Raw genomic sequence first — 13,468 nt, 5'->3', positions numbered from 1 at the left:
CATTGGGAAATTAACTCATACAGAAGATTTTCTGCCTCATTATTCGTGCACATTTGGATAATTAATGCACATAAAAATAGCCGGCTGCAAGCATATATGCAACCAAAGGTCATCCAAGTCTACTTTAGCTTGTTTGGATAACAAGTCATCCAACATAAGGATATCATACTAGGATCTCTGATTGTACATCAAAAAGTTGGCTACAAAGTGGTGCGATGTTGGCTACATCGTTGAAATGGATCCTCCAACCTTGCGTATAGGTCATTGCATTGACATTGTTTTCATGTACCATTTTATTGTGAACAACGACATATCCTCTCTATTTTATTCCAACATCTCCAATACGAAATCACACTGAATATAATGTTATTCTGGAAGTAGGATAACTGATATTAAGTTTCAGAAAATGCAAACACTCCTGTTCTCTGCAATCAACTCCACTTCTCAGCCTTAAGGAATGTCGCCTGGTATTTAGCAGATCTGATGTCCCAGCATGCCATACCGCCATGGCATAAAGGAGCATTATAACACCACTCGTAGCCATACCTGCAGAAGCTTTATCCCCATTTTTTGGTGTTAACTTTGGGTTAATATTCCAAAGATGGGTAAATGAAAAAACATTTGCATAATCTATATTTGTCCTATCTGCACGCAAATTGAGCCAAGTGCACGTTCTCACTACAGAGCAAGACATCAGAAGAAGAGATACCTTTGGTGTTACTCAGGTGGTGGGAATAATTGTCAGTTGTTTAAGACACTCATACCAAGAGATCCGTTTGGTGGGTGGATGGTAGCCACCTGAATTTAAGCATAACCACCACAGAAGCAGCTGGTTATATATTAAATTACATAAAATTCTATTACTAACTCTGCAACAACCTCCCAAATATTAAATTATTATACTTGGGTTTCCTCTTGAACAAAGCCATGCTCTATTAAAAGAAAAGGGAAAAAGAAACACATAAAATTGCAGAAAATAAAAGCTGACATCCACCGATCGTGAAGTTGCAGCTTTTTGTTTTTTTGGTTCATTAACCAAAGTGTAATCTCCAATGTTCTCCTCGTTGGGAAGTCATTAGGGTGCTAGAATTTCCTCCTCGTAAAATTTTACACAAACACGAGCAAACTTTGACTAAAAATCTTCATTAGGATTACATCTCTTCATTCCTCAGGGTCTGGCTGTATTATTTCATGTTTCCCTGGGAATTTGGCAACATCTTGATTAAATCCGAACCAAAGCCTAAGAGGCGGTCATCTTCTCCTCCATGTTCCCCTTCGGATTTGGCTAATTCATGCCCATAACACATGAGGAGCAGCTACTTCAGGAAGTAGCCAAGACAAGCATGAAGCAAACGTAAGGAATATTCAGCTACAGTCCACATCGTGTTTCCCTTGGGAGGGTGGGGAAGGCGAAGATTGAAGGGGGAGAAAGCAGTTACAATTGCTTGCCTGCCTGTATCTTAAGCTGGAACGTAAGATTCCAGCAACAATTGTGCATGAGATGGTGACTTAATCTCAACAATCAGGTATGTGAACTTCCACTTCCTGTCAGCATGATCTCTGAACATTTCAGCATACACCTTTCCATATCCATGTGGTCCACGAATATAGAAGTTTACCTGCATATTCATTAAATCTCAGTCATAAATTTCACACCTAACAAACTGATCTACATTTCTATTATTTTCAACTAACTTGCCAACAGTAAAGCATTTCAAAAGACAGTAAATGGTGGCAATAATGCAAGTTGCTAAGAACCCTTGTTCCACTCCTCAGTTTTGGAGTGGTAAAATCAAACTGAGTAACAAAACAGAATAAGATGAATCTTTAACAAAATATATCGTAAGTACCAGTGAGGTGTTACCTCGACATGTTCAATTCCATCTTCATCCGTCCAAACCCTATTGGGAATACGTTGGCGAGCAGCACGGTTTCTGCTTTCCTGGCCATAGCCACTAACAGGGGAGCCAATTCTTACTGTAACCTGAGAAGGCCAACCAGTTAACATGAAAAGCATCAGAAAACATTTATGAGAATTCCTCAAAGAACAAGAAGGCAGCATAAAATAATGTGATAATATATAAACTCGACATGTAACAATAGTCTCCTACTACAAACCTGACTATCATTCTGAACCCGTTCAAGAGCCTTTCCAAAAATCTTGTACCTATACAAAAGATAGAAGGCACAGATGCATAAAAAGTGCTTGTCTAGACAAGTATCGAGCAAAGCAGACCGTTAAAAAAAGGAGATATTGTATGTAACAAAAATGTCATTAGAATACAAAATCTTGCTCAGGATTTTTAATGAATTCTCTACTACTTTGGCAGTAGAGAACAGAAAAATATGCAACCTTTTCCAATTATGCTTATTTTTCGCATCGTGCTCATATCTAGGTTTCTTAGCACCCTTTTCCTTTATTCAAGAGGATCGATAGTTGAGACACTTAGTTTCCAATCTCTAATTTTCACAAAACAACAGATATGAGTTTGTTAGAAAATTTTGATCATGTGCAATCCTGGAAAAAATGCAAACCAGACCTTGTAAATCAAAGATTTATTGGACCCTGATTCCTGGCAATGGATCTTTCTTGCACTGGTCTCAACTCAACTAATACATATATGTATTTCTAAATTGCTATGATCTGTATATTGCCTAAACTTTTTGCCACAGTCTGGATTTTAAAAGAACCAGTTACAACGACCACAAAATAATGAAAACTTAGTGTAATTATGTAGAAAGCAAATGTGGCTCATTAATCAGGGCCAACCAAATTATATGAACCTAAGTGAAGTGACAATATTCAACAATATTGGAACGTCTCAGTACAATGGTGCATATGAGTAGTAGGAAGACTGCCCTGGCGTGTTTAACAGACATCATTCTCCTTTCCTTGTATAGGTTTTTCAACTTAATAAGACACTAAATACCTATCTGAAGAACCACCCGGCATTTTGGGAGGAATGGGAGTGAGCATAGGAATAAGAATTTGGAGAAAATGAAAAGCTAAATGGCAAAAGGAAGAGTGTCACTGGTTTAGGAACATGTCTGGCACCATAATTTGATGATTCTAAGACCACACAATAAACTATAAGGACACTCTTGCTGCATTATAACCCGTCATATACTGCCGCAACAAGTTTTATCTCGTCACACTAACACTACAATTGCATCAACAAACAACTGTGCTGACAAACGACAAGATTCCATAACACAGGGTAAGTTTTCAAGACTTTTAATGCTTACCCCTACAAAATACTAAGTAATCAATCAAATCAAGCCTCTATTGGTACTACAACACCACACCATTTAAGTAATCAAGTTTCTACTCACCTTCCCTATCCATTTATGCACACCTCTCACAAACGTGGAGTTCACAAATCCAAATTTTACTTTCTTCATATATTAAATATTTTTCTAGTTCTTCCACTGCATTCAGATCGACAGTTTACTAGCTAGTATACCACTTAACACCACTATTAACAAGCCCTTGTCGTAGATTAGTATAAAGTACATAAAAAAAGTTGACTTGCATCTGACTGAGCACACAATCCACTAGCAAGCTGTCACCTGGCCAATACCTACTAATGGGTCGATCTCAAAGACCCATAGCCAACCTGCCTAGCCCTCTCACAGCTGCTCTAGAAAGGCGAACTCTACCTGACCCTACATACAAACATACACACTTAACTTGCAGGTCATTAGTGCTTGGTCAATATTTGACATGCAAATGCAATATAACCTTATATGTGTCTTCTCTACTTCCAACAAACAAATGAATGGATACTTGTAAACTTGCTTGCATTTAGATACCTAATTGGTATACTATCAAACAAGTCCGCAGGTCATATTCAGCCCAATCTGTTATACAACATTGCTGAAATTAGATGATCAATAACTAGTTACAAATAAATAGAGATATTCTTTGAGTTTCTGCTTTTCAGAATATAATCCGTCAGTACTTGGATGTAGCAAATGCAGATGCTACAGGCACACATGCAGATCTTATTAATGCACATTGTTGCCTGCAAAATCAAACTCCATTGATAAGGTGCCATTTTATTAACATGACACTTATGTCCTTGCAGGCAAAACAAAATAGTCCTCAATGCAGACCCAAAAGTTGATAACTATCAGATGGATAAGCCACAATTCCATATTTAGGGTGATTTCCCAATGTGCCTTTGACCTATGCACATGGTGGCACATAGTATGTCAACTATCTGGTCCCACAAGGGGTCAGCTGTTACAAACTTCTCTAACAGAATTGTTCCTTCAATCATACCATAGTCCCACTGTAGTTCACAACTTGTGCAGTCTTTGCAACCAGAAGTCAACTTGATGTCAGAATTTTTTTAAAAAAATTGGGCTCTGGACAATTAGCAAAAGTGTTGGCATAATATAGAAACTTGCCATTCCCATGCTCTATTGTACATTTTATATAATTTCTAAAGTTAATTGGCACATATTCTGAGTAGGAAGAGAAGGACCTTACTCTTTTGGCTCAAAGATTAGCTCTTTAAAAACACCATATGCAGCCAAGGCTGCGATGCCCAGACCTGCAAGTATTATAACACTGTATGAAGCTCCCTCTGCAAATGTCACAGGCTTTTCTGGAATATTATATGTGGGAGCATCAAAGGGATCTTCAATTGTAGATATGTCTTTTCTCATCTCCTGACGAAGGACAGGATTATTAGTAGTCTTTAGTGAATGTAAATTAATTAGCACAACACCAGAACAGTGAGCATCAGCCACATTAAATAACACAAAGCATAATCAAAGAAAATATCCAGACTAAATGACAATTATAGAACAGATAGATTGTCATCCAATTGAAGAAAGGGGTTTGTATTTCTAGTACTCAATTATGAAAGTTTAGGGCATATGTTTGGCATCATTTCTTTTCCATATTTTCTGTTTCTAAAAGCAAGAACAAGAAAATCAAGTTTGCTGCTACTACTTTTATCTTCTGCCTTTAAAATCTGTTTTCATAATTTTTTGCACATTGACAACAAGAAAATCTGGCTCACTTTTTCAGAAAAACAGAGATCCTTTTCTTGAGCAGACCCATCCCCCTGCCTCGAGTCTCCGGCCTCCTTCCACCAAACCATGCTCCTCTTTGATATCGCCACCTCCACACTCTCCCCTCCCCGAAATCCCAATGCCATCCTCAATGTCCTCATTCAAAAACCCTATAACCCAACCTCAACACCCCCCCCCCCCCGGGGGATTTCCTTTGCACACTCTTCACGCACAATAGCGATGTCTCCATCCCTGGTGACATGGAAACCATGAGCACTGCTACTAGCACACAGTTGCCAAGCATTCCTCTGATGAAAAGCCATCACAAGCCTTGCGGTGCTTGAACTCCACTTGGCCTCCAATTGTGGCGGCAACTTCCAGTTACAACACTAGAGGATAGACACAAGCTATACTAGCCTCCGCAAGCATATCACCTCTTCCCCATCCACTGTTTCTGGGCTCCTCTTCCCCGGCCCCAATGCTGTCACCTTCATATGTGCACAAAGATGACAAATTGGTGCTCAAGCACTAAAAAACATGTCATTCACATGATTAAATTTCTTTTAGATATGCCACGATAGTAGAAAATTTCAATGCTCGCTCTCTACATGTTTGAACTCATTTTTCAGAAACCTTCTTAGGCATCTACCAGCATGTTCCTGATAAATTTCTCATGCTATGAAAAATTAAATTAGGTTATTTTCTTGGATCCATTTCCAAGTGCATCAAAGCGTAGATGTATCTTCCAGCAACCAGGCAAACATCTAAGCAGCAAATTGTTGACATACAAAACTTCGTAACTTACTGTTAACTAAATAGGCCACATCAATACTTCTTTCTCTGAATGGAAGTGTTTCAAAATAGTAAGAGAACAATAAATGTAATTTCAATCCAGTAGAAATCCTAAAGCTCAAAATAAGAAGCATCAAAGAGCACCAAAGCACGAAAGTACAGAATAATGTGCATTTGATGTCAAAAAATGTTGAATAGGAAAAATAGTATAGCTCTTTCATAAATCTTAAACCTCTTTTGTCGTTCGTTCTGATGGTTGTGTAGAATAACTGACTACGGAACTTCTACCTAAACAAGGAATCACTGAGTGCTTTCCAAAATGTTTATTGAGAAAATTTGTAGGATTTCTCTTGATCATATGCCATCTGAAGTGTTCCCCAAACAAAACTGAGATGCCTGTCAAGAGCTATTATATATGTTAACATATCGTATGAAATTCATGAAACATAAATAGTCAGAAACATATTTTGAACATAAAACAAACTAGTAATTGATCAATGATTAGCATCAATAACCCAGCTTGACTGACAAACACCACAGCAAACAATATTCAGATTTATCAAACCTAAAAGCATTAACCTAATCACCTAAAACTAGGCAAAAAGACTTCTGATCATGGTTTGCCGCACCACCCCGTACCACTCGATATAGGATGTACTATACTATATCCAAAGAAAACCGATACAAAACCCAACTTCAAGTTGGTACGAGCCTTGTACCATCCATACCGAGATGTATCGACTCTTATCAAAGCGTACCAACCTAAACCAAGATGTACTAAGATAAAAATTAAGAAAAATGATTTTGGAGCTATTTCATCTTAGGATGCATTCCGTACCATACTGACCATACCATATCAAACCAATAAGGTACCAATACTGTATCCAGTACCGAGATAGCGGATCATGCTTCTAATCCAAAAAATACAAGAGCAATCATAATTGTAACCATCTAGCCTTATCCCAACTATTTTGAGTCAACTTTATAGATCCAAGTTCGCCAAGTATTCCTACTTAGAGCTATCTTTTAAGTTATTCCAAGCTTCTCCATACGCTTCCTCACAACCTTCTCCATGTTACCTTAGATCTTTCCCTCCTTTTCTTACCACCTTCAAGACAAATCAAAGTAACTCTCCTTACTGGAGTACCTCAAATCATCATTGTACATGTCCATATAATCTCTATCACCTTGTCCTTAATTTGTGCAACTCCGACAGCTCCTCTAATATATTCATTTCTTATTTTATCCTTTCCAGTTTTACCATATGTTCATCTTAACACTCTTGTTTCTGCCATATATCCAAAAGTTTCTGGTGATCAGGCACAAGCAAAAGGAATTGGACAATGCTTTGATTTTCACTGTTGCCAAAACCAGATGGGCATTGAAAACCAACTTATAAATTGTTCGGAGGCAGGACAAATGAATTTTATGCCACAATTTCAAAATAAAATTATGAACATTCAAAGATCGATTAATCCACATTTTCTTTCACTTGTTGTTAGATACCTCCATTGTTTGAAAAAACATAATACAGTATCACAAATAATTATCTTCAAACTACCTCCGTTATCTACTATGCTCCTTGTCAAGGAGCATCACATGGACACAGAGAAACTTCAAAGCTACGTGACCTCCACTAAGTCATGGCCCATTTTTATATATGCATGAATCTACCATAGCCACAAAGGTTTTAACAATTAATAAAGCTCACCAAACTATTCATTAAGCTTTTTAGTTGAGCATTTTCCCTCACAATTTTGCTTGAAATGGTGAGTGCCTAATTGCCTATGTTCCCATTTAAGTGACTAGAAAATCATGCATACAATATATAGAAACTGGAACTTTGCTGCACTCCACCCCTAGTACATAGATTTCATATTATTGACTTCACATGCTCCACTCATAATTTGGTAAATCCCCAATATCCACATAAATGTCAACTTAATTCTTCCTGAATAGAAAATTTTGGCCTAAATTATATTAATCCTAATTACTGAATTCTAACTTTGTTATTATTAATAACAACTAAAGTATGGCAAAACGAAGGGTCTTATGCAATAATAGATGGAAGAATATTGCCATACTCATGAACACCATCCTAATGTAGACTTCAAGCAAGTAAGCACAAATATTGAAACATACGATAACAAGAAAAGAAGTTTGGCAGCCTACTAAGGGAGCATAAAATTCAAAATAAATATTACTGTTGAATAACTTACAGTAACCAATGATCTTACAATATAACATTAAAAAACATGCCACATTGGATTTAGTTTTTGACATAGTAATCCACCAACTAAATCAAAAGATCTGGAAGACCAACAGTTAGGTTGGTATTGGTAGAAGTGCCTAAATACTCAATAATATGACAACCAAAATATTTGTAAACGAATCTGCATCATACTAGTAAAGCGCCAGGAATCACCTCATTGCATTTACTGTTTCACCTTATTTTCTTTAATCAACATATTTTATTAAATAATTAAATAATATTATGATGCTAGATTAAATATTAATTTATCAGAAAGTACAACAAAATATGAACTTATCAATTCCGTAATTATTTTGAGTACTGAAATTCTTTGTACCTTCTAAGATGATTTGAATATCGAGAAAAGTGCTATCTAATTACCTTCTACTAGAAAATCAAAATATTATTTTGCATAAGTAAAAAGAGGTTTTAGTTGATAAAATGCCTATAATATACCAAAAAAAACAAAAGAACAAATCAAACACACCCACACTTGGGAAGGTTTTAGAATGTTTAATATATGTTGTATTTCAATGAATTAAGATAAAACAGAATTAATTCATGATAAACATTTTTAACACACATGAAAAATTCGATAGCTCGATAACCTACTGCGGATAACTTGCATCAAGTACACTACAAGTCATACAAGTCACAAAAAAACAAACTTCACAAGATGTAATTGTACGTGGCTGTTATCCCAATAGGCAAATAGAACTGCTTTTTAAATGAATCCTCGTCACAACCCCTCCCCCTTATAAAATAGGATTCGCACTAAGCATCACATCAAACCCTTGGACTTGCTGAACAAACAATTACCAGACTATTTATATAGATAAAAACAATATTCAAAATAAACAAGTTACAATAACTAATAACAAAAATAAATAATGTCAAATATAAAAGAATTAAGATGAGAAACCATACCACAACAATCACATTTTGCAACAGAAAAATGATCATCCATCAACATAAAATCCATCAATATTGACAGAAAGGAAAGGGGGATGCAGATGTTGATAAAAGAAACAAATTGAACGGACATGAGATTTCATCGTGATGTGAAAACTAAGAACTAAACATAGTAACAACTTGAATCTTGTCCTGGAAAAATCATATTAAAGTGATGTAGATAGAGATGGAAGAAGAGGTAAGCTGAATTTGGATCTGCAGAGGGCAGTGAGGGAAACCATAGCCATTATCAATGGTTGGATCATTAGATAGATCATCGATTTAGAGCTTCCACCCATTAATCTTTCTTTTTCTCATTGTATCCTGGTCTCTACCTAGTCTAAAGTGCTCAAAAACTCTAGATAGGATTTTCAGGGTAGCAAAGTGAATGGAATTTTTTCTAATAGCACTATTTATTGCCTCTAACTAACTCTAATAAAAAGTCCTTTAGTACATCTTACGTCATAAATAATTCACCCATTGTATAATTGACTCCACTATAATTTTATGATGGGACATAGTGGCCTATAAACTAAAAGCTATTGATCGGCTAATTAAAGGCAAAAATTATCCTCAATTTGATAACTGGTCCCCACATTAAGTCTATACTTAAGCAAAATAATTCTTATAAAATAAAGGCCAAGGGTACGAAGAGGACAACCAAAGTTTGTTCTTTTCTAGGAAAACAATAGATTATGTGGAGAGGTTAAAAGCAAAAAAAAAAAAGTTTGAAGTGCTTAATGGACATGTCAACAACTCCATATTTTATTTTCCTTGCTAAAATTAATCAAGGTTGATGTGAAAAATTTTATAACTTGAAACTGAGAGCAATTCTATAAAATTAGTCATGTTAAGACGGTACTCATTCATAAAGTGGACATCATTCTTTGGCCAAGAAAGTACTGCAAGGCTTGTGAAAGGTATAACATAAGCTTTTGCAGGGATGAAGTGGATAGGGATTCTGTTTGGTTATGCAATTGCTGCTGCTTTAAGTAGAGGCATACTAAGCACATATTCATACAAAAACATTTAAGAAATCACCAAGCCTTGCCTCAACTAATAATAAGAAATATGGTTAGATGTCAACAAATATCATTATACAGCTACAAAGGAAAAAGTTTCTCTTGCTCAAAGAAGACTACCATCAGGTAGACATGACCAATAAGGATTTAAAATCATTTAGGCATACATATATGTTATATAAACGCATTCCAGTGATAATACCATTATACCACTACAAAATTACAGACTTTCTTCTACTTAAAGAAGAAGTTGTTTCTTAGGTATATAATGTCAATGGCAAATTACTAGGGCCTAAGAACTTAGTTTGAAGTTCATTGAGTTCACCATGAGAAACATATTTTTATTCAATCTCAAAGAGAAAATGTTTTTAATTTCGAAATATGGCTCACTTTACATATTGACCCACTATGAGAATTCCTAAGCAAACTAACACACCAGTCAAACATTTCTCAGTTCAGAGTATACCATCTATGACTCCTAATTTAACACGGAAAAACCCTAGAAGCCTTCATGTATCTGATTTGGGGACTTTGCAGAACTGGCCTACCGTTTTTTTGGTTTTACAGATTCAGACTACTTTTATCTTTTTTGCAATAATGGCCCAGTTTCATAAATTTTGGATGCTTTGGGCCCTAGCCCCACAGATAAACTCCAACCTGTGAACGTGCAGTGCACACTCTAACAGAAATGTAAACTCCAACCTGTGAACGTGCAGTGCACGCTCTAACAGAAATGTGCTGTCACTACTAAAAATATTTACATTCATATGAAAATATGTGCTCTCGCTACCAAAAATATGTTCATTCTCTACAAAGTATATGAAGGATTTAGCTCCCCCTGAATATACAGTTGAAGTGCACCTGCTCAGAACCAGGACAAAAGGGGCCCAAAATTTTAAAAACTCAGTCATTCCTCCAAATAAAAAAAGAAAAAGGAAACCCAATTTACAAAAAGTAAAACAGAGTTGGCTGTTTTTTTCACAAAATCCCAAATTTGATTCAGTCTCAAATCTAATACCATGCTAGAACATTAGCCTGAATTTTGACTTCCACAACAGCAAACTAGCTAAAACATGAAAATAGAACTCACTGGACTCAGTCAGCTTTGAAACTAGTACTCTCACACCAAACAGGCATGTGTAGCTCAGTTATGCCCCAGAAAGGCAGCAGACCAGTAAGACATAAAAATACTAGAAATCTTGATTCCTATTGAAATTTTTATTTGCATTAGGATGCATACCTAGTAAAAATTTAAAAATTAATTCAAGAATATACAATTGTAGGATGCAGCATTGGATGGATGGATGGACTGCATCTGTGCATATTCCCGACATGTAAAATTCAAAAAAATATTGGGATTGCAGAATAGTAAGGCAAAAATTGCAAAATATCTTTGCATTCACTTTAAAAAAGTATATTATTAAATAGTGACTCGAGATAAAAGGACTGTCAACTCAAATAGGTTTTCATAGAACTGACCTTCAGGCCTTGTTACTCCCTGTAGTTCAACAAAACAAAAAGATTCAGTTATCCTTACTTAATAAATAGCAGAGAAAATTTAGTTCTCTTCATATTCGCACCTTGATCATCCTATTGATGTCAGAACTGGAACAGCTAGCATGATCTGACCCTTCTATGATCTACAATTGTAGCAACATCAAGGGGTTAAGTTACATAATACAAGCATAGCATTAGACTATTGAAAACCTTAACCAAAAACAAAAAGTGCAAGAAACACAGAATAAATGGCAGCTCAAAGACAACATGATCTTGGCATCAAGAAATTATGTTTCATTACATTGAAACTTACTCATTTGAAAGATTTAAGAAATTAGAGAAAATTATGATTGACTGGGAATACTTAGGACTTGGGGAAAGCAAAGAATCAAAATTCATCACCTTGAGCTACTCTGCTAAAAATTTTAACATCAGATAACTATCAAGAAGCCAGCTAAACATATACATGCTTACGTATTTTCAAAGACAATCTTCTCCTTAATAGCCAGAAAGTGGGATACATGTTGCCAGTTCAAGGGTTTTATTGAGCAGTTCAAAGTGATAGCGTGGTCTCATTGACTATTTAAATTCATTCAATACAACTTTTTCTAACTTTTTAACTGGGATGTTATATCCTGTTAATCCAGGATCTTAAAATATTACAAATAAAAAGCTTGCTCAACTATGTGAGAGTCATATACAAATTTCCCGCATTCTTGAATATATGTCTAACATTCTGGTACTACTTTCTAGGTGGCTTGTTTAAGTTCCTTGTCCATGTTTTCAATAACACCATGATCCCATTTATAGCCCCCAGGGCAATCATTTTTAGGTGACCATTATAACAGAGATAAAAGTTGTCATACTTGTTACAGTACGGCTGATATTCAAATACCTGTTCCATGTGCAAAAAGCAGTGGGAAGCTCCAAAATCATTATAATGGCAGTTATTCTAAACTATGGCCTCATTGGATGCTTCGGGCATGAGCAGCTGGGTTTCCAGAACTTCTCTGATAGTATTACCAAAGAGATGCTCCCAAGACTTCCACGCATCACATTCATCCATGCACCAACAATACTATCATTCACTGTACTGCGTGTCAGTGATACGCCCAACCAACGAGCATCCTCTGTAATTTAATATCACCACGTTCTATTATTATAATGGGCATCTCTTTCTCAATAATCTCTCTCCTTTCCTAAACCCTAAACAGCAGAGAAATCCTAAATTTTTCATCTTTTACAGAGCTAAAATTAACTGGAGCAGAAATATCACAGGATTCATTGTCGCGTGGACAACAAATATCAAATTACCCAAACCGAATAAGCGATCAAATACAACATTCAGAGCACAAAAACCAAAGCTTACGTAGAGTCTGTCAAGCGCGTACCTTTCGGGAGCCACGGGTGCGGGCAGGCGCGGTGTTGGGGAGACTGGGAGCCGAATCGAGCACAGGGGAGGCGGAGGAAAGGAGAGGGGAACTGTGTGCCGCTCCCCCAGCGGCAGACCTGGGATCCGGGGGCGGGACGTAGCCGCGGCCGGGAGGGCGAAGGGGCGGCGGGGAAACAATGGAGTGGAGAAGAGCTCGGAGGCATTGGGAGGAGGGGAAGGGATCGACCGGGGAGGAGGGATGGAGGAGACGATCTAGGTTTAGGGTTTTGGACCGGTTCACGAAACGGGCAGCCATCATCGTCGCCTCCCTCGGCGTTCCGCTGCGTGGAGAGAGAGAGAGAGAGGACAAGGCGAGAACAAGGCCTTAAACCAAGAAGAAGATGGGCACGCTGCTCGAGCCGGAGTCGCGCATCACGTCGCCAAAATTGAACCGGTGGCACTTGCCCTGTATTTGCACCTCGTAGACGAAGAATGAACTGATGTCGGCAAATTGAGCGCTGACACTAGATAATTTGTGAGAATTTTTTACCTTGTTTT

General features: G+C 36.9%; 1 protein-coding gene across 1 annotated transcript; it reads right to left on the bottom strand.

Moving 5' to 3' along the window:
• Nucleotides 1-967: 967 nt before the first annotated feature.
• Nucleotides 968-13,350, bottom strand: LOC105058250 (probable mitochondrial import inner membrane translocase subunit TIM21). The gene is made up of 8 exons (XM_010941134.4): nucleotides 12,930-13,350; nucleotides 11,622-11,681; nucleotides 11,521-11,539; nucleotides 6,050-6,213; nucleotides 4,496-4,677; nucleotides 2,119-2,167; nucleotides 1,865-1,984; nucleotides 968-1,619 (listed from the first exon to the last, which is right to left on the bottom strand). The coding sequence occupies exons 1-8, from the start codon at nucleotides 13,227-13,229 to the stop codon at nucleotides 1,461-1,463; spliced, it is 1,053 nt and encodes a 350-aa protein (XP_010939436.1). The 5' UTR covers nucleotides 13,230-13,350; the 3' UTR covers nucleotides 968-1,460.
• Between the last annotated feature and the right edge of the window lie 118 nt (nucleotides 13,351-13,468).

This window comes from Elaeis guineensis, chromosome 15 (genome assembly GCF_000442705.2).
Source record: "Elaeis guineensis isolate ETL-2024a chromosome 15, EG11, whole genome shotgun sequence".
Classification (NCBI taxonomy): Eukaryota; Viridiplantae; Streptophyta; class Magnoliopsida; order Arecales; family Arecaceae; genus Elaeis; species Elaeis guineensis.
The sequence above is the reverse complement of the archived record's forward strand: the minus strand, read 5'-3'. Positions and strand labels throughout refer to the sequence as shown.

Coding starts and splice junctions, on each gene's coding strand:
- LOC105058250 (XM_010941134.4), bottom strand. CDS start 13,229: ATGATGGCTGCCCGTTTCGTGAACCGGTCCAAAACCCTAAACCTAGAT. Junction 4,678..6,049: donor CAGAACGAACGACAAAAGAG/GTTTAAGATTTA, acceptor GTCCTTCGTCAG/GAGATGAGAAAAGACATATC. Junction 1,985..2,118: donor GGGTTCAGAATGATAGTCAG/GTTTGTAGTAGG, acceptor TGGCCTTCTCAG/GTTACAGTAAGAATTGGCTC.